General features: G+C 55.6%; 3 protein-coding genes across 3 annotated transcripts in view; 2 read left to right on the top strand and 1 right to left on the bottom strand.

The window, feature by feature from the left end:
- The first annotated feature begins 147 nt into the window (after positions 1-147).
- LOC112125575 (ER lumen protein-retaining receptor 1-B) lies at positions 148-5,165 on the top strand. The gene is made up of 5 exons (XM_024223969.3): positions 148-392; positions 1,699-1,799; positions 2,664-2,822; positions 3,004-3,256; positions 4,323-5,165. The coding sequence occupies exons 1-5, from the start codon at positions 302-304 to the stop codon at positions 4,355-4,357; spliced, it is 639 nt and encodes a 212-aa protein (XP_024079737.1). The 5' UTR covers positions 148-301; the 3' UTR covers positions 4,358-5,165.
- Positions 5,166-7,299: 2,134 nt separating this feature from the next.
- Positions 7,300-17,577, bottom strand: LOC112125576 (synaptogyrin-4). Its single transcript, XM_024223970.1, has 5 exons — positions 17,512-17,577; positions 13,130-13,263; positions 10,152-10,389; positions 9,010-9,146; positions 7,300-7,530 (listed from the first exon to the last, which is right to left on the bottom strand). Exons 2-5 carry the CDS (start codon positions 13,223-13,225, stop codon positions 7,300-7,302), a joined length of 702 nt encoding a protein of 233 aa, XP_024079738.1. The 5' UTR covers positions 13,226-13,263; positions 17,512-17,577.
- Positions 15,987-20,604, top strand: part of LOC113409232 (transmembrane protein 143-like) — a 5,481-nt gene continuing 863 nt past the window's right edge. The window contains exons 1-7 of the mRNA XM_026662930.2: positions 15,987-16,303; positions 16,940-17,135; positions 17,574-17,681; positions 18,216-18,410; positions 18,945-19,078; positions 19,493-19,772; positions 20,294-20,483. Coding sequence (XP_026518715.1) covers positions 16,197-16,303; positions 16,940-17,135; positions 17,574-17,681; positions 18,216-18,410; positions 18,945-19,078; positions 19,493-19,772; positions 20,294-20,483 — 1,210 coding nt within the window. The 5' untranslated portion in view covers positions 15,987-16,196. The remainder of the gene's footprint in view (positions 16,304-16,939; positions 17,136-17,573; positions 17,682-18,215; positions 18,411-18,944; positions 19,079-19,492; positions 19,773-20,293; positions 20,484-20,604) is intronic.

The raw sequence follows: 20,604 nt of genomic DNA, 5'->3' as shown, positions 1-20,604 counted from the left end.
AGGGGGGTGGGGGAGGCAGGACTCCTGGGTTCTCGCTCGGGGGGAGAACCAGGACTCCTGGGTTCTCTCCCCGGCTCCGGGAGGGGCAGGACACGTTGTCATCTCTCTCCCCGCTCTCAGCCCAGCCCCGCGGGGGGGAGGGGATTTTCTTTGCTCCTCCTTCCTCGTCCTGCTCGGGCCTTGTTTCCTCAGCCCCACACACACTCCAGCCGGGCCCTTCCCAGACAGCAAGGGGCGCCCCTCCCCCATCTCGCCAGCCAGCCCCCCCAAAGCCCCCTCGGCGCCCCCTCCCCGAGCCGCCATGAACATCTTCCGATTCCTGGGGGACATTTCCCACCTCCTGGCTATTATCATCCTGCTGATGAAGATCTGGAAGACGAGGTCCTGTGCGGGTAAGGAGGCCCCCCTTTACCCCTGCTCTGCACCCCCAAACTACCCCTCCGGGTCTCCCCTGGGACACTGCCCCGGGATCTCTTTGGAGGGGTCCTCGCTGGCTCAGCCCAGCCCCTTGCCCGGAGCAGGGTGGTTCTCCGCCTCCCATGTAACAACGGGAAGTTATTGGGGTGCATGGCCCCCAGCGCACCCCTCCGTCACTGGGCTTTGGGGGGCATTGTGGGGGCGCCTGGGCTCCCCAGCCCGCCCATCCTTCGGCGGCCTGGTCATCCCTCAGGTTTGCAAATTTGGGGGGTGAGTGTGCGATAAAGCCAAAATAGAGGGGGGGGGTCCTTGATTGGGGGGGAGCTGGGAAATGGAGGGGACTCTGGGGGAGCAAGGTAGCCCCTAAACTATAGGGGGAGCACGGAGGTGTATAAGTAAATTGGGGGCCTCCTCACCCCACAAACAGACCCCCCCCTTTGAGATCGGACTTGGAATTGACTTATTTGGAGAACTAATTGGGGGAGAGATTTGGGGGATAATTAAACTTCATATTGGGGAGCGGACACCCCTCGTGAAGGGGGGATGGGCCCTTTGATTTGCGGGGTTCAGTGCACCCCCCACTCGTGTATTTTTGAGGTGGGGTGGGAATAGCCTCGGCTGGGTTTTGGGGGGCTCCTTTTTGAGGGGCATGGAGTTCTGGAAGGTGGAGGACTTGGGGGACGGGAGGAAATGGGGTTCCCCACTTGAAGAGCTGCCTTTGGGGGAAGTTTGAGGGGTTATGTCCCCTCCTCTGGGGGGTGTTGGAGGCTGGGGAAAGGGGGTATCTAAAGCCCCAATGATTGGGTCATTCCACCCCCAATGGCTTTTGGGGGGGGGCGTTGATTTGTGGGGAAGGGGAGGAGGGTGGTGATATGGAAGCTGGGTGAGAGGGGGGTCAGAGATCCCACAAATTACACTCCTGCTGCCTCCCCCCCCCCCGACCCCCATCCTCTCTGTTGGGAACATCTGTATGGGGCACAGACCCCCAGGCACACACACACTGCAGGGGGCTGTGATGGGGTGAAGCCAGAGGCCTGGTATGTGTGGGGCAGCCCCAGGCTGGCGTCAGCAGCTTCCCCTGGACTGCGGAGCGATCTACGGGCAGGGCAGGTGGGAAAGGCCCTGGATAGAATAGGCCCGGAATGGCTGGTGCTCCTCACTCCCGACATGCAGCCCCCCTGCTGGCCCAGCCCTGGGCTCCCCCCACCCAGCTCTGCAGGTGCTCCTCACTCCCGACCCGCAGCCCCCTGACCCCCACTTCATCTCGCTCCCCCCGGGCAGGGATCTCTGGGAAGAGCCAGATTCTCTTTGCTGTCGTGTTCACCACCCGCTACCTGGACCTGGTCACCAACTTCATCTCCTTCTACAACACCTCCATGAAGGTAAGGCCTGATCACCGTGCCTGGGGGCTCCCCAGCCCCCCTCCCGCCATCTGCCCCCCAGGCCCTCTCCGACCCCCTCGCACACACCCCTCATCAGCTCCCGCCCGCCTTCCCCTGGGTTTCAGTTGGATGCTTGGTTCTTTGTCTCTGTGCCGGGTGAGGGGTCCCCATAAAACCAGCCCCCGCACCCCACCATAGAGGGGCCATGTCTCAGTCAGGGGGTCCCTGTATAACCAGCCCCCACAGCTGCGTCTCAGCACCGGTGAGGGGGCCTCATGTAAGAATCGCCCACGTCCCACCCCAGAGGGGCCACGTCTCAACACCGGGCGAGGGTTCCCTGTATAATCTGTCCCACCCCAGAGGGGCCGCGTCTCAACACCGGGCGAGGGGTCCCTGTATAACCAGCCCCCGTGCCCTATCCAAGGGGGGCTGTATCTGAGCGCCAGGCAAAGGGTCCCTGTATAACCAGCCCCCGCGCCCACCCCAGAGGGACCATGTATCAGCGAAGGGTACCCGTATAGCCAGTCCCCATGCCCCAGCCCAGAGGGGCTGCGGGTCCCCATATAGCCAGTCCCCACGCCCCAGCCCATAGGGGCCGCGTCCCAGTGCCAGGCGAAGCGACCCCATATAACCAGCGTCCACCCCCCACCCCAGAGGGGCCACATCTCAGCGCTGGGTGAAGGGTCCCTGTCTGCACTAGAGGCATACAACCCATGTCATTGCACCTTGGGGTGGGGGCTACCTCGTTGTGCTGGGTTTGTGCAGTGCCTATGGCGGGCTCCTCTCCGCGGCTGCTCCCCCGCCATCCGGGATAACCAGCGGGGAAGGATTGGGCTCCCACCCAGCTCCGCCTCTTGTCTCCAGGTCGTGTACATCGCCTGCTCCTACGCCACGGTGTGGCTGATCTACAGCAAGTTCAAGGCCACATACGACGGGAACCACGACACCTTCCGGGTGGAGTTCCTTGTGGTGCCCACGGCTGTGCTGGCCTTCCTGGTGAACCACGACTTCACCCCGCTGGAGGTAACGGCGGCCCCACGCCCCCGGCGGGGGCACCGCCAGGCTGTTTGGGCGGGGCTTGGTTACTCTGGGGGCGGGCAGGGAGGGAGGGCATCTCCCCGCCTAGAGCCTGGCGTGGGGGGATCCCACGGACTCCGGCGTGAGTTCTAACCGGTTCTCTCCCCGTCGCTGCGTGGGTCCTAAGATCCTCTGGACGTTCTCCATCTACCTGGAGTCGGTGGCCATCCTGCCGCAGCTGTTCATGGTGAGCAAGACGGGCGAGGCGGAGACCATCACCAGCCACTATCTCTTCGCCCTGGGCATCTACCGCACCCTCTACCTCTTCAACTGGATCTGGCGCTACCAGCAGGAGGGCTTTTTTGATCTGATCGCCATCGTGGCCGGGCTGGTGCAGACCATCCTCTACTGCGACTTCTTCTACCTCTACATCACAAAAGGTGCGTGCGGAGATTAGGGACAGGGATCTAGTGGTCAGAGCTGGAGGGCTGGGAGCAGGACTCCTCTGGTCTCTCCCCAGCTCTGGGAGAGGAGTGGTGTCTAGCGGTTAGAGCGGGGGGGCTCGGAGCCAGGACTCTTGGGTCTATCCCCAGCTCTAGGAGGGCAGTGGGGTCTCGTGGGTTTGAGCAGGGGGGGCTGGGAGCCAGACCTGCTAGGTTCTGTCCTTCCACTTGGAGGGGAGTGGGGTCTAGTGGTTACAGGGGGCAGCTGGAAGTGAGGACTTCTGGGTTCTATTTTGGCTCTGTCACTGATTCGCTGTGTGGTCTGCGGAGAAAACAAGTTGCTTCCCCTCGCTATACCCCAGTTAGCACTTCTGGAAACTGAGCCGTGCTCACCCACCTCCCAGGGTGGGCATGTGTGAGGAGCTGGGGCCGAATGACCTGTGCTTCTGGGGCTAACACTGGTAATTCAGCGGGGATCTGTGGTGTGGTCATTAAAGGCTTTGTGGGACTTTATTGGGGGAGTCGGACTGGCAAATCCCTGTACAGTGGCAATTTTATCCCATGGCCCTGTCGCCCCTGCTATGCCAGCCCACCGTGTCAGCCAACCCTGTCAAATGCTGCTGCTAAAGTTAGGCATCAAAATCCACTTCGGAGAAGAGGCTGGATTTTGTCAGAGGGACCAGGTGCTCCAGGGTCGATGGGAGCTGAGTGTGTTCAGCCCCTCTGTGAATCAGGCCCTTGTTTGAGTTCCTAAAATTCAGGACTTGGCATTTGGTCTCTGTTCTCGTTTGTCATACTTTTCTAGCATGGCTGTGTGCTGCTAAATAGCTGCCATGCCCCCACCCCAGAGGTGGCTGCATCTCAGTGCTGAGAAAGGGCTCCTTGTACAAGGAGCTGTTGCACCTCACCCACAGGTGGCTGCATGTCCCCTCTGGGTCAGCAAGTCCTTTGTGACCAGCTATCACACCCCACCCTAGAAGGGGCTGCCTCTCAGTGGTGGGTGAAGGTGTAAAATGCTTTGAGACCAAAGGTGTAAGAAATGCTGAAATCCTTCCTCCCACAGTTCTAAAGGGGAAGAAGCTGAGTTTGCCAGCGTAGTGGCATCCTGCTCCCGCTGCCCTCCGTCAGCCCCTAGGAGGAAGCCTGTTCACATGCAGACGACAGACACGTACCGTTTCTGACTCTCTTTTTTTGTTTTTTGACCAACTGAACCAGCCACAAGTCGAGCTGAGCTCTCCTGTATTTACTGTCACCTGGAACTGTTAGCCACTCGAGCGAGAGACCGTGGGGATTTGGGAGGAAACAGTCGACAGGCCTTTTTTGGTCGAGACAGATCTCTGGGTTTGAGAGTTTGTAGTTTTTTGCCTTTTGAAAACACCCAACCCCATCTCCCCTGCCCTTTCTCTTCTTTTTCTCCCTCTTCCCTTATTTTTATAAACAGCCGGGGACGTTTTAAATGGGCTCCTCTCTTCCCTCTTGGCTGATTCCCCGGTTCTGTAGCCAGACAGGCTCGCTGAGGTCTTTGGTGCCTGCGGCGTGGTTTCGCCAATGTCTGCTCGGATGGAGGCCAGGTTTTTTTGGGGTGCTGTTTTCGAGACATAGGGTGGGGGTGTTATTTCACACCACAGGGAAGGCGTTGAAATAGCCTCTGGTTCCTTTTGATAAAAATCCATTTTTTTTTCATTTCGAGGTGGGAATTGAATCTGTCTCTGTTTATTCCTTTTTTTATTGGCAAAGAGGGTGCAACACACTAAACTCTGTAAATCTCCTTGTTGTGTACATAATTGATGGTTAATTCCTTGTTCACTTTAAATAAACAGAAGAAAACATTTTTTTTTTTTTTTAATCAACTTAGTGCCTTTTTTTGGAAAAAAAATCAATAAAAGAGAAACCTGCTTTGTTTTCCTGTCCTGTGTGTGGTCACCTCTTTGTCTCCCCTCTGTTATTCTGGCAGTTTCGATTGGATACAGGGCTCCCCATCGCTTCCTGTCCTAAACATGGTGTTGCTGTGTGTGCCATTGAATGTTTTTCATTGGAACATTTTTTTTTTCTTTCATGGAAAAGTGGGGTTTTGATTAAAGGAATTTTTGTTGAAAAGGGGTCTGTTTTTTCCACAGGTAATTTTGAATTGTTTCATCCAAAAACGAATGCCTCAAACCTGAAATATTTTGATTTGATTTTTTACACAACACCCAGTTAACCTGTGGAACTCATTACCATGGGATGTTGTGATGGCCAAAGGTATAACTGGTTTCAAAAAAGAATTTGATAAGTTCATGGAGAATAGGTCCATCACTGGCTATTAGCCAAGATGATCAGGGACGCAACATTATGTTTCAGGTGACCTGAAAGCTCTGGCTGCCAGAATGCGGGATGAGAAGACAGGCCTGTATCTCTCCAAAATTGTCCTGTGCTGTACATTCCCCCTGAAGCTCTGGTACTGGCCAATGTCAGAGACAAGATACTGGGCTAAATGGACCATTGGTCTGACCCACTATGGCAGTTCTTATGGATATGCTGTTGCAGTGCCTTATGGGAATTGTAGTTTGGGTGCCTCAATATTTCCGGTCTCCTCTATGGGCTGGGCTTCCCAGCTGAGTTTCATTTCCCATGATGCGCCACCTCCCTTCAGTGAGAGGAGAGCCGATCATACATCATGGGAGATGCAATCCAACCAGGGAGCCTATCTTATGGAGCAGAATGGCACCCAAACTACAAATTCCATGAGACACCGCAGCAGCATATTTGAACTGAAGATTTCAGGTTTTGATTTATTTTTTCCTGCCAAAAAGTGGAAATTGTCTGTGGCAATAGAAACCATTTTCTGCCCAGCGGTAATTCTGAGTTCTTTGGGAATCACTTACTTCTGCTCAGCTCAAAGTAAGTCCTGTTCCAGGGGTTTCAAATGAACTTACAGCCCCTATTCCACATTCAGATGATGCAAAATCTCAGCTTTACCCATTTTTTTAAAAGTAAGTTTCCAGCGCTCCTGCTTGTGAAGAAAACCTTCCCCTGGGAACTGAGGTTAAACCAGAGGTGAAAGTTGGCCGGTATGGCGTACCGGTAAGAACCCGTACCGGCCCGTATTCACCCCACATTAAAGCGCTGCCACGGCACCGCTTTAATGTCCCTGCCCCTTTTGCCTCCCCTGCCAGGGGCCCTGCTGGTGCAGACCCTACCAGCAGGACCACCGACTGGGTGGGGGAAGGGCAGCAACATTAAAGCGCTGCCGCGGCAAAGGACCCTTAAAGCGCTGGGGGAGGACAAAGGGAACAGCTACAGGGACTTACCGGTATGAGGTGGGCCGGGGCTGGCTCTGACCCCCCACCCTGCCCCTTCCGCCTGAGGCCACGCCCCTTCCGGGGGCCAGCCCCAGCCCAGCCCTGTACCGGTAAGTCCCTGTAACTACTTTCACCCTTGGGTTAAACCAAAGCAGCGCTGCCTACTTGAGTCTGCAGGCAGCCTGAAACAACAGCTTGGAGATGCATGAACTCCTTGCTCCTGCACCTTGTTGACATGTTGATTCAAATGCCGCGACATTGTCAATGTAACTGTGTTGCTGCTGGTCCTTTTAGCAGAAGCAGCTGGTGCAGGGAAGGAAATGCGGCAGAAAGAACAGCAGAGCCACAAAGATAAGGAGGAGGGAGAGAAAGGAGGATGGTGGAAAGGAAGAGTGCAGAAATGCCACTGACCTCTAAGGAGTTGGGTATATCTTTCTCACTTTAGTGTCACCAAATGTGACAAAGAACGGTAACTAAGTTAGACACATTCTATCCTTGATCTTTGCAAACTTCCAATTGGCATCAGCGGGGTGGCGGGGGAATGGAGCCCTGTATTTAGGGCCAGAACTATATGCAGAATTTGTCCCTTTGCATCAAATGAGTTTGACACCCGTGGTTGTTGGCGTTCATCTCAACACTGCTTCTCTGTGTCTCAAGTCTCCTTCCCTCTTGCCTTATGATTTGAATTAAGCCACTCAGGTTCTGGTTGAGAAAGCAAAAGCCTCTCTTTATTTACTGCAGGGTGAAAAAAATAGATCTCTAATTGTCATTCAGGAAAGTGAGCCGGTTTCCCCTTGGAGTCTGCGGGAAGGGGATGGAGCTGGCTCTTCTGCCTTCGGTGGGGCTATGATACTCCATGCTGTTGGAGATGGAGGTGGTGGTGACAGAAGAGAGCGTGGTCAGGGCCACAGCGCCTTCGTCCAAGGACTTTTTGTAGGGAATGGGGGGCTCAGACAACAGGCCCCTCAGGGCTCGGTAGCCCAGGTACACCTGCAAGGCAGAGATGGGGAGACCTGTCACACACATGTCATTCTTAGTCCGAACATCTCCATTTAGGCTTAGGGAATGGCCTCACTGCAGAGTTAACTCAGGTTAGCTACACTCAAATTACAACTCAACTACCAGCTGTGTCCGCATTGGCGCATGTGCGGTGCAAGGACCTCGAGGGGCACATCTGGCGGTTCTGAGCACTGCAGTAAACTGAGCCGCTCTCTATTCTTTCCCAGTGAATTACAGGAGAACTTGTCTGTCCTTTCTGGTCAAAGTGGGGTAGCAGCACTTGAGCGGAGCTAGCCTGCCTCTACACTGGAAAGAGGTCATGTTAGCAGCTGATGAGCTGTGCTTCCTAGAGTTTTAGCCTATGCCCCCTCTTGGGCCAGGAACACCACCCCACACTCAAGGGCTGTTGTGTGTATGGGACTCAAGTTAGTGGTAACATTCAGATTAACTTTGCAGTGAAGACAGGCCCTCAGAATGACTTCCAGGGATAGTTCCCCAGGCAGTGTAAATCCATATAGCTCTGTTGACTTCACTGGAGTAACAACTGATTTACTCCAGCTAAGGATCTGGCCCTCAGTTTGTAAACTGGTCAGTGCAGCCCTTCCTGATGAGGGCTCCCCCTTCTGGCATTGGAATCCTCCACTTCCTGATCTGGAATACTAGCTGAATCTTGAATCATTCAATTCATTTGGTGCCTGCGCATGAGTGAGAGAGACAGGGAAGGTCCGTAACAGATCTTGTGAGAAGGCCCCTCCTGAGAGCGAGTAACTAGGTCCGCAGCCCGTTGAGGAAAGTATGAGTCACCCATTTGCGGGTGGTCTGTTAAGGGCCTGATCCCAAGAGGCGCTCAGCAGCTGCTGCTCCACTTAAAGACAAAGGCATCAGGCTTTCTTTTTGGCACCTCTCAAGGCAGGCGTGAAGAAGGGTGAACTGGCAAAATATGAAGGGGGTGGTGTCTTGGTATGAAACAAGCCAAGGATTCCTGTCATCAGGATGGGAAGTCACAGCTGTGGGTAGAACCTGTGTGGACTAGTGGGGTAAACATGGGTGCTGCCAGAAAAGGAGCCAGGCATGCTTGGCTTCTTACCACAGCTGGCTCTGTGCCTCTGTTTCCCCATATACCTGCTTACCTCCAGAGTGTGTTAAAAGGGTTAATTGCTTTGGAAATGTAAAGTGCTACAACCATGTTAAGTGATGAGAAGGAGGAGCCCTCTAATGCAGGAAGAAAGAAATAGACAAGAATCACAGTAGCACCCCTATACCACTTTCATTCTTAAGTTACTGCTATTTCCCAGAAAGGGCCAATTCTGTCTCAGTTAAGAGGGGAAATCTCCTTTCTTTCCTGCCCAGTAGTGAAACATTCCTTTTACAAGGCAGCGCAACAGGGGCTCTGCTATGATTGCTGGATCAACGGGGTGTATTCGCTCTGGAAAGGACTGGAGTCGAGAAAGAGAAGTGAGAATTTCTTACCCAGCAGGGGATGGAGAAGAAAGCAAAGGCAATGCTGGCGCGGGCTGAGCTGCTTCCCAGCAGGTAGTGGTGAGCAGACCTGTTCCATTGATTGGCCAGGAAACAGAAGCCAACGAACCATATGCACGACCAGATGACTGGAAAGACAGGGAGCAGGATTATGGGCAATGCAAACAGGTGTGTTGGGGAGTTATGGTGAGGTGGGAATGGAGCTGTCAAAGGTCCATGCAAAAGCTCAGGGTGAGTGTTCCCCTTCCCATTTGTCTGAGGCAAACCTCCACATGTGACTGAGATAATGGGGCTGCATTTCAAAGAATAAAGCAGCTGAAAAATATCATAAAATGCTCTCCGGTGGTTATTGTACAACCAAGTGAATGGGAAACTCAATGACACCTACTGCTCCAGGGGATAAGCTGCCTGAGGAGCTGGGGGGCATTTTTATCTCTGATGAACATCACTGGAAAATTGGTGGGTGTATTAAAGAGGTGTTTTGCCTTCCTCTGAGACATTAGAAGGAGACAGAATACCAAGCTAGATGGATCACTGGACTCCCCTGAGGTGGGATTCAGGAGACCTGGGTTCAATTCCTGTCTCAGCCATGGTTAAGTCACTTCATTGCCTCAGTTTCCCCATCTGTAAAATGCAGATGATGATATTTACCTCCCTTTGTGAAGCACTTTGAGGTCTACTGATGAAAAACACTAGCTAGGGACTATTGGTGTGATCCAGTGCAGCAGGCAGACTGTGGGCAGATGCAGCAGACTAGACGGATCGTTAGCCTGATCAGGTGAGCTAGGGATACCGCGCCTCTGCTCAGACCTGGTGGCGGGCGTACTTGCCTTAAACAGGCTGCTTTTCTGATTGAAAATGTCTGCAGAGAGGATACCATGCTTAATAGACAGTTGATCTGATGTGGTACTGGCAGAGGATGAAGACAGACCAATGGGTCTGATCCAGTCCAGCTGGGAAGTGGGACAGCAGCAAAGATGTCTCAATGCCAAGATTTGTAGCCCTTTGGCTCTGGCCAAAGTGGAAAAGGTTGAAAGTGCGTGAGTGAAGAGGGGCTTGCTGCTGTGCTATGCTGAGCTGTTGGTGACCAACCCCATAGAGGGACGTTTGGATTTGGGGGAGTAATCACTTACTGGAGAAGGTCAGGTCCAGACTCAGGATGACAGATTTGACCTTGTGGCTAATGATGATGTTGTCATAAGCGTCGAAGGCCAGGAAGAGGAAGGATTGCAGGAAGGCCAGGACCCCGGCTGTGATGGCATAGCCGCAGGCCACCCTATTGTCATTCAGCACGCAGCGCAGCTGGGATGAAGCTGTCAAGTTCTGGTAGCCGTCGGTCACCAGGGAGGCAAATATGATAAGCGAGAAGAGCTGGGGTGGCAAAAAGGGAAAGAGTTAACCACAGGTAGACAGACACACTGCTGGGATTGTGTAGGGCTGTGGCGACTGGTGGGTAATATGATTGTCCTGCCAGCTCCTCTTTTAGACTGTAAGATCTTTGAGGCAGGGACTGTCTCTATTTGTTCAGCACCCACCACAATGGGTCCCCAATCCCAAACTGTGTGATTCTGTAATAGCCCGTTGCCAACTCTGTCCACATATCTATTCAGGGGATACCGTCATAGGACCTAATCACATCAGCCACACTATCAGAGGCTCGTTCACCTGCACATCTACCAATGTGATATATGTCATCATGTGCCAGCAATGCCCCTCTGCCATGTACATTGGCCAAACCGGACAGTCTCTATGTAAAAGAATAAATGGACACAAATCAGACGTCAAGAATTATAACATTCAAAAACCAGTTGGAGAACACTTCAATCTCCCTGGCCACTCGATTACAGACCTAAAAGTCGCAATATTACAACAAAAAAACTTCAAAAACAGACTCCAATGAGAGACTGCTGAATTGGAATTAATTTGCAAATTGGACTCCATTAAATTAGGCTTGAAGAAAGACTGGGAGTGGATGGGCCATTACACAAGGTAAAACTATTTCCCCATGCTTATTTTCCCCCACACACACACGCACACAGTTCCTCATATCTCCTTGTAAATTGCTGGAAATGGGCCATTTTCATTACCACTACAAACAGTTTTTTTCTCTCCTGCTGACAAAAGCTCACCTTAACTCCTTATAGTGCGTATAGTAACACCCATTGTTTCATGTTCTCTGTGTATATATATATCTTCCTACTGTATTTTCCACTACATGCATCCGATGAAGTAGGCTGTAGCCCACGAAAGCTTATGCTCAAATAAATTTGTTAGTCTCTAAGATGCCACAAGTACTCCTGTTCTTTTTGCAGATACAGACTAACACGGCTGCTACTCTGAAACCTAAAATGAAGTGGTGAGCAGTCAAACTCTCTGGAGCAAGCATTGTCTGTTTGTCCTGTGTTTGTACAGCACCTAGCGCCAGAGGGGTCCTGCTCTGTGACTGGGACTCTTAGGCACCACCACAATACAAATAATAAAGAGGAACAAAAATGATCAAAGATTTAGGAAACCTGACCTAGGAGGAAAGGTTACAAAACTAGGCATGTTTAGTCTAGAGAAAAGAAGCCTGAGGGGGAACCTGAGAACAGCCTGTAAATACCTTAAGGGCTGTTATAAAGAGGGCTGTGATCAGCTGTTCTCCGTGTCTACTGAAGGTAGGGAAGAAGTAATCGGCTTAATCTGCAGCAAGGGAGATTTAGGTTAGATATTAGGAAAAATGTTCTAACTCTAAGGGAAGTTAAGCTGTGGAATTGGTTTCCAAAGGAGGCTGTGGAATCCCTGTCATTACAGGTTTTTAAGAACAGATTATAGACTCATAGACTATAAGGCCAGAAGGGTCCATCATAATCATCTAGATTGGACAAACACCTGTCAGGGATGGTCTAGGTTTACTTGGTCCTGCCTCAGTGCAGGGGGCTGGACTAGGTGACCTCTCGAGGTCCCTTCCAGACCTGAATTTCTATGATTCTGTGACTCCAATCTACTTCAACAGTTGCTGAGGTTGCTCAGCGCCTCGCAGCACTGGGCTCTGATAAAAGATTATCAGCTTGGGCAGAGAAATCCTTGGACACCTTTTCTTTTTGTAGCTCAGGAGTTGTTGGGGGTGCCTGAACACTGGCCTCCCACTCTGCTGTAGCAAAAAAGAATAAGCTTTGCTCTCATGAGAGGATGTTCTTGGGGTAGGGCAACAGACTGTGACTCAATAGATCTGAGTTCAAGTCTAGGCTCTGTGTGTCCTCATACCTGTGTCCCACTCTATGAAATGGGGGCTGTAGTCCTGCCTGTCTATTTTAAGCAATCCCTACTCCAAAAAGCTTATAATGTGTTCTGGGGCCTTGAGGCATCTCTGTGATATAATGAACACTGATAATAATGATTGCAGGACCTGAGCACTTGTCACCATACTGGCATCCCAGCCACCAAGCAAAAATTAATGTGACTGGAGGAATCAATTGCTAGTCAATGAACAGTGAAAGAAAGTGATAAGCAGCTTCTAGCTAGTACTTTTCATCAATCAATATCAAAGCATTTTACAAAGGAAGTCAGTATTATTATCTCCATTTCACAGATGGGGAAACTGAGGCACAGAGTGGGGGACAGGGTCACCCAGCAGGCCAGTGGCAGATCTGGGAATAGAACCCAGGACACCTGAGATCCAGTCCAGTGGGACCACCCCTTTTACGTAGACAGATGGGCTGGCCTGGCTTGGTTGAAATATGAAGAGATTGGGCGTCTTCCCCAAAGCTTGAGTGAACTCTGAGGTTTGAAAACATTTATTACTTTGGGGTGTTTTATATTTTCAAAAGCCCCGGTTTCATACAGAATTGGAAACACCATGAGAGGGGGATGTAGGTAGGGGTCTGTTGTGTCCATCCATCTGCCCTGGGAATGGAGGACTTCAGTTTGCAAGCTCTCTAGGACTCTGAGTTTGGACAGCACTGAGCACAATGGGACCAAATCCTCCTTGGGGACTTTTGACTGCTACTATCATATACATGTTCATAATTATTAGGGCATATTTTGTCAAGGTTTAAGCCAGTGTTGGTTGTGAGGCTAAATCTCCACCCCCGGGGCTTGGAGGTGGGCTTTTTCTCTTGGTTTCTCTCACCCCAGCTAGGATCCTAGCAATGGTCCGAGGTTGCCTCAGGAACTGGACCACATTGTTCTCCGATTGCTCCTGTGGACTCAAGCTCACCCTCCTCATCCTGCTGTCTTCTCACCTGCCTCGGGGTGAAGATTGATCTTCAGGATGCAAGGCAACAGACAAGAGATTAGAAGTGGTGATAGACAGCAAGGAGAGGTGTCTACTGTTCCCATTGCTAGGTGATCTTTAGTTCCCTCAGTCACACAGGAAAAAGGGCCAACGGCTGAACCCTAATAATGCTCCCCTGTCCTATTTTCAGCGGGATGCCCCTAATTTACCTCCATGGAGTTCATGTAAGCCCGGCTCATCCCTCTAATACTTCTGACTAACCCTGCCTGGCTGCAGGGGATTTGGCAGGAGGCATTCCAGAGTACTTGGTGGAGTAAGTATGACATTCACTTTACCCTCTAAGCCCCCCCGGCCAGGTATCTGTGAGTCACAGGGGATGGATTTGACCCTGATTCTGCCCTTTGACCCCTGGCAGCCAGGTAACTCTGGTTGTGGCGGGGCTCATGGACCCTGGCTCTGTGCTGACCCATCCCACTATCTCAGACCATGCCAGAGTTTGCCTGAACTGGGGTTGGCAAGACCCCAGTTCTGCTGTCTGATCCTCCCCAGCCAGGGACCTCCTCCCAGGTGAGTATCCAGGAACATGGCAGGGCTGACACCACGCTGACTCCCTCAGATTCCTGCTGTCCCTGACCACGGTGAGGATGGGGTTTGCGTGACCCTCTGGTGGGAATAATCCTGGCTTTTCCCTCTGGCCTCTCACTTGCCATCATTCCTGACAGCTGCAGGCTTGGCATGGCCCTGTCTTTGCCATCTGAGCCCCCCCTACCCTGCTGCACCTAAACAAGGCAGGGTTGGTGTGATCCCCACCTCTCCTTTGACTCCAATGACCTTGTTATTGCTGACTGGGACTGCAATGGCATCACCCCAGTTGTGCCCTCTGACCTGTCCCTGACTGCACCAGGGTTAGCATGATCCCAGCATTGCCTGCTACCACCCTTGATCTCCTTTGCTGCTATGAGGGGGGTGAGACCCCAGCCCTGCTTCTGACCCTCTAACTTCTAGGCTCTTCCTGATCGTGGTGGGGTTGGTGTAACCCTGGCTCTGCTCTCTGACCCACCCCTGGCTGCTGTGGGGTTAGCGTGTCTCTGGCAGAGGCAGGATTGGTGTGATCCCAGTTGTGCCCCCATCACATCCTGCTTTCCCTCACAAACAGGTGTACCATCTGATGCGAGGGGGTTGCCATCACCCCAGCACCCGTCACATCCCAACCCAAATCTCTGTCAGTGGCAGTGCTGGCACGATGCCAGCTATACCCTATGTACCCTTTCAATTCCAAGCCCTGCTCTCTTTGATGTTAGAGGGGTTGGCATGACCCCGGCTTTGCCCCCTATCACCACCCAGCTCTCTCTGATATTCGGGGGGTTGGCGTGACCCTGATTGTGCCCCCCTCAACTCTCTCTGACATTGGGAGGTTGGCGGGACCCCAACTGTGCCCCCCCTCAGCTCTATCTAACATTGAGGGGTTGGCGTGACCCCCGCTGTACCGCCCTCAGCTCTCTCTGACATAGGGGGGTTGTGTTGGCGTGACTTCGGCTGTACCCCCCTCAGTTCTCTCACACTGGGGGATTGGCATGACCCTGTGCCTCCCTCAGCTCTCTCTGACATAGGTGGCGTGACTTCGGCTGTGCCCCCTCTGCTCTCTCCAACATTGGGGGGTTGGCGTGACCCCAGCTGTGCTCCCCTCATGTCTCTCTGACACTGCGGGGTTGGCATGACCCTTGCTGTGCCCCCCTCAGCTCTCTCTGACATTGGGGGGTTGGCGTGACCCCAACTACACCCCCCTAAGCTCTCTCTGACATGGGGGGGTTGGGTTGGCATGACCTCGGCTGTTGCCCCCTCAGCTCTCTCTGACACTGGGGGGTTGGCATGACCACGGTTGTGGCTTCTCTATGGGGGCCGGTACTGGGGGGCTCATGGCAGGTTCCAGGGGACTCTCACCTCAGGGACCCAGCTCCCTGCTCACCTGTCCCTATCCCCCACTCAGAGTCTCTCCTCAGTCCCCTTTTCCCGCCTTTTCCCTTCAAGCGCGTCCCCGCCCCCCGCATCCCCGATGGGAGGGGGAAGGGGAGAGAAAGCGAAAAGAAGGGCTCGACGCCTGATTGGCTAGACCCTGGCCACGCCCCTATTTCGAACTCTGCCGCTGAGGCGGCGGTTGGAAACGCCCGTTGGAGTGGGTTGGGCCGGAGCCAGGGCAGGAGCCGGAGCGCGAGCCGGGTTTTCGAATCAGCCGCGCGGGCTTTCCGGGAGAGAGAGGGAGGGAGTGAGGGGAGAGCCGAGCGAGATTGCCGGTGCGCACGCGCAGCCTGGGAGGCAGGAAGGAAGGCACGCATGCGCACCGTGGAAAGGCACGGGCGGGGCAGAGGCAAGGGGACAGAGTGAGCGAGGAGGTTCTGGTGCGCATGCGCAGACTCAATGTCAACACCGCCTTGCCCAAGGTTAGGGGGCTGCTGCTGGTGCATGGGGATTTCTTCCTGCTCTGCACGTTGTTAACCCAGCCCCCAGGGGCCTGGCTGGGTCACGGTCCTTGGGCGGAGGGGGCACGTGGCTTGGGCGGGAGGGGGGCCTGTGGCCCCCTGCAGCAGGTGGCGCCTGGTGACCTTTGACCTCTGTGACTGGTCCCTGCAGGCCCGGTGACCTCTGACCTTCCTGCAGCGGTCAAGCCGGGTGCACGGATGTGACCTTTGAACCCTGCACAGCGGCCAAGACGCCCTCGGTGCTGCCATCCCACGGCCAGTGACCTTTGAACCTTGCACCCACGGCCAGCGACCTTTGAACCCTGCACAGCGGCAAGACGCCCTCGGTGCTGCCATCCCACGGCCGGTGACCTTTGAACCTTGCACAGCAGCTAAGCCAACTTTGCTACTCCTGCCCCAGGGCTGGCGACCTTTGAACTCTCCTGGGGTCCCCCCCCCGAGCTCCTGCAGCCCCACTCGCTTCTCTGCTGGGGCAGAGGGTTTAAATGGTGCCATGGAGGAATCTGAAGAGTCTCCCAAGACCTGACTCCTGGGAACGGACGCAACAGAGAAACAGGCTCGCACTGGCCAGGGATATGGCTGCTGGGCGGCGGTGGGTGGTTGGGGAAACGGGGGCACGGGGCCTTTCCCCTCTAGGGGGCACCAGCTCCTTTCTGGCCCCAGAGCGGGGGACTGGCCAGCTCAGTGGGGCAGGGAATGGGACACAGGGCCTTTCCAGGGAGTGCTGGCTCTCATCTGGCCCCAAGACAGGAGACTGGCTGGCTCGGGGGGCAGAGAATGGGACGTGGGGCCTGCCTCTTCCAGAGGGTGTTGGTTCCCCTCTCTCCCAAACTGAGTGCTAAAAGTCATTCTCATCTGACCTCTGCTTGCTGGCCCATGTGTGAACTGAGTGGTTGGGTCTCAGCCCGGTTCCTGGGCGAGGGATCCCTGAATAAACAGTCCCCATGCCCGACCCCAGAGAGGCTGCATCTCACCACCAAACAAGGGGTTGCTGTATAAACAGCCGCTGTGCCCCACCCCAGAGAGGCCGCATCTCAGGACCGGGTGAGGCGGTCCCCGTACAAACAGCCCCTGTGCCCGCATCTAAGTGCCCAGAAGGGATCCCTATATAAACCGGCCCCGAGACCCGCAGTTTGGCTGAGGATTGAGCTGGCCACAGAGCTGGAGCTGCCCACTGCAGGGCTATGGCGGCTGTGTTGTGTCGGGCTGATGCCTCCCTCTCTTGCAGGATGCTGGGTGTGGCTTGGGCCGCCCTGGGGACAGGGGTGCCGGGGCCGCCCCGCCGTGGCACGGCCTCCCTCGCCTCCCGGATGGCAAAGTACCGGAGGATGTGGAAGCCTGTGGAGCCCCAGGGGTGGGCTGAGCAGTACAGGGAGCGGTTCATCCCCTTCACCAAGGGGCAGCTGGTCAGCACCCTTCTCAAGGTACAGGGCGCTCCCCCGGGGGCCACAAAGTGAAGCAGGGCCAGGCTGGGGCAGCACGCCAAGGGGAGACTGTTGGGAAACACCTGACGGCAGCAGGGTGGGTGACTTGGTACAGGGCAATCCCCTCTGAGTCAGAGCCGATCTCACCCCAGAGGGGTCGCTGTATAAAGAGCCCCACCCCAGAGGTGGTCGCATCTCAGCACCGGGCGTGGGGTCCCTGTATAAACAGCCCCGCCCCAGAGGCGGTCGCAGCTCAGTGTCAGGCGAGGGGTCTCTATATAAACAGCCATACCGCTCCACCCCAGAGGTGCCTGCCTCTCAATTAGGCGGTCGGAGCAGCACAGGAGACGGCTCTCGCACACAGCACAGGATATACCTCTGAGATCTGGGGATGCCGGCCCCTGGTGAATCCACACTTGGCGCTAACTGTCCCTCCAGGAGTTCCACTCTTCCAGCGACGCCGAGCGCGCCTCCTTCCTGGCCTTCGTGGCGCGGGTGGACTCTTCCCTCCTGCATCGCTACCATTCCCTCCTGGGGCGCTTGCAGGTACGGTGTCTGTTGTACGGAGTCCCCTTCAGAATAGCTAAGCCGGGCTGGGGCTCAGATGGGAGCCGGTGAAAGAAAACACGGTGGGTAGGGGGCGCTCTCCACTGGCAGTCAGCGCTGGCCCCATGGCAGCCCTAGGGGTCTGTGCTGCAGGGAGCAGGGCAGGGGCTCAGTAGGGGGGCCCATTTGGGGATTTTCTCTATAAACAGTCTCTTTGCTCCACCTCAGAGGCAGTCACATCTGAGCGCCGGGTGAGGGATTGCTGGGTAAGCAGACCCCACTCCCCACCCCAGAGGCAGCTGCATCTCAGCACTGGGTCAGGGATCACTGTATAAGCAGCCCCTGCTCCTGACCCCAGAGTTGGCTGCATCTCAGCACCGGGTGAGAGTCCCTGTATAAACAGCTGCAGCGCTCCACCCCAGGGCTGGCCACATCTCAGCGTGGAGTGAACAGATCCCTTTTCAGACATGGTGCTGTGGGATCCTTGGGGCCGGGTGTCCCACACAGCTGTACCTTCCTGCTGCCCCTCCACAGGCTCTCTACGACCCCATTAACCCCGACCGGGACACCCTGCCAGAGTTGGCTCTGAGCGACACCGAGCGCCTGGCTAAGGAGCGGCAGGTCCTGGCTGAGCTGGAACCGGTGCTGGATCAAGCCAACTTCAACAGCCTGTCGGAGGATGCCCTGGCCTACGCCCTCATCGTGCATCACCCTCAGGATGACGTCCAGGTGCGGCCACCTCTGGGGAGGGGAGCGGCCCATCGGGCACTGCCCCAGTATAACACATGGGAAAAGCAAATTCCTTTCTGCCCCTGATCCCGTGCCCTGCTACTGACCCAGCAGGCCTCTTGCCCCCTGCAACTGCCCCTCCCTTGGTTACCACTTCAGGATAGACCCTCCTGCCTGCCTATAATCCTGTCAGGTATACAGGATTTCCCTTCTCTCCCTGAGCTGTGCAATGAAGAAACCCTATTCCCCACCCCAGAGGCAGCTGCATCTCAACGAGCCAAGGGTCCCTGTATAAACAGCCCCTGCGCCCCACCCGAAAGGGGCTCCGTCTCAACGCTGGGCAAGGGATTGCTGGATAAACAGCCCCCATGCACCACTCCAGTCTCAGCGCCCGGCAAGGGGTCCCCGTATAACCAGCTCTTGTGGTCCTCCCCAGAAGCGGCCGCATTCGAGGGCCAGTCGTGTTGGGAGGACCCAGGCTTAGCAACCCGTCCCGCTGTGTGTTGTGGCTGTAGGTTTCCCTTTGTTCCCCAGGTTTCAGTCAACCTGGATCAGTACGAGTACATCCGGTTCTGGGCCCTCGGCCAGCGTGTTGGAGTCCTCCCGATTAAATCCACGCTGGGGCCTCGGAAGGGGCTGTTCGGCACGGCACGGACCCCCGCGGAAAGGCAAGGACGCCCCCTCTTCTAACCCCTCCAGCCAGGATCTCTAGGAGCAGAATGGCTTGGGGGCGCTGTGCTGAGGGAATGGGGCAGGGGACTCAATAGGGGGTGCTCTCCCCTGGCAGTCAGCATTCGCCCCAAAGCCCCAGGGCGGTGCTAGGGGGCGCTGTTCTGCTAGGGCCTCAGTAGGGGGTGCTGTCCCCTCACAATCAGGGTTGACCCCAGTGCCTCAGGAGTGGAGAGGGGGGCTCAGTAGGGGCGCTCTCCTCCAGCAATCAGTGCTGGCCCCAGGGATTCATCCAGGGTTGCGACCTCCCTTCCCTGCCTCTGTCGGTCGTGGCCCGAGCCATGATTTGGGGGGCTGCACCCGCAGTGCCTGGCCCTAGATCCCACCCCGCTGATGGTGCTGCCCACCCCCAGGCATTATTTCAAGCGGGTGCTGGTGGCGGCCCGGCCCAGGAACGCCCACCTGGTGCTGAAGTGCTTCAAGGACATCCCCTTGGAGGCGCTGGAGCAGCTGCTGCCAGCCGTGAGGATCCGCACGTCCATCTTCTACAAGACGCTGCTGAATGTCACGCTGGTGGTGAGCGGGCTGGTCCTCTTCGTCAACGTCGGCATGGTGGTGCTGTCCGACCTCAAGATCGGCACCAGTTTCCTGCTGCTCTGCTTCGCCGCCTTCATGACCTTCCGCGCCTGGAAGGTAGGTGCCCTGGCGAGGTCGGGGCCGTGCAGTCCCCTGGGCGGGAGATCGGGGACCCCCGTTGCGCCGGGCTCCGTGCAGACCCCGCCTCCCGCCCGAGATCGGGGCCCCCGTGGCGTCGTGCAGACCCCGTTGGGCTGGGTCCTCTGTACTCTCATAGAAACAGGTCCTGCACCAAAGAGCTCACAATTTAAATAGACAAGGCAGAGAGGAAGAGGGGAAACTGAGGCACGGATTGACTAATTGAGTTGACGGCGTCCCACAGCAGGTCAGGGGTAGAGCTGGGAAGAGCACCCAGGGCTCCAGTGCCCTACCCATGAGACCACACGGGCCTGAAGGCTCCCGTCGGTGACTGAAAGGAGCCACCGAGTTGCCAGGCCTTGGCACTTCAGCTACTCTCCTCCCAGAGCTAGGAGATAGAACCCAGGAGTCCGGGCTCCCCGCTGTAACCACTAGACCCCACTTCCCTCCCTGAGCAGGGGATAGGACCCAGGCGTCCTGACCCCGTGCTCCCCACGCAGGTGTTCGGGCAGCGGCGGAACATCCACTCCCTGGAGCTGGCGCACATGCTGTATTACCGCAGTACCTCCAACAACTCGGAGCTGCTGGGGGCGCTGGTGCTGCGGGCGCAGGAGGAGCACGCCAAGGAGCTGATCCTGGCACACAGCTTCCTGGGCCGGCAGCCAGCCCGGCCCCCACACGGCCCCGCAGGTAGGGACCAGCAGGGGGCACTCTCAGCGGGAGGCAGGGCTGAGACACGGGGTCTCCCCGGCAGGGGGCGCTCTCACTCAGGGGGCAGGGCTGAGCGGGAGTGTCTCCCCATCAGGTTGGG

Source organism: Terrapene carolina, unplaced genomic scaffold, assembly GCF_002925995.2.
Source record: "Terrapene carolina triunguis isolate 2854851 unplaced genomic scaffold, T_m_triunguis-2.0 Scaffold31355, whole genome shotgun sequence".
Taxonomy (NCBI): domain Eukaryota; kingdom Metazoa; phylum Chordata; order Testudines; family Emydidae; genus Terrapene; species Terrapene triunguis.
The sequence above is the reverse complement of the archived record's forward strand: the minus strand, read 5'-3'. Positions and strand labels throughout refer to the sequence as shown.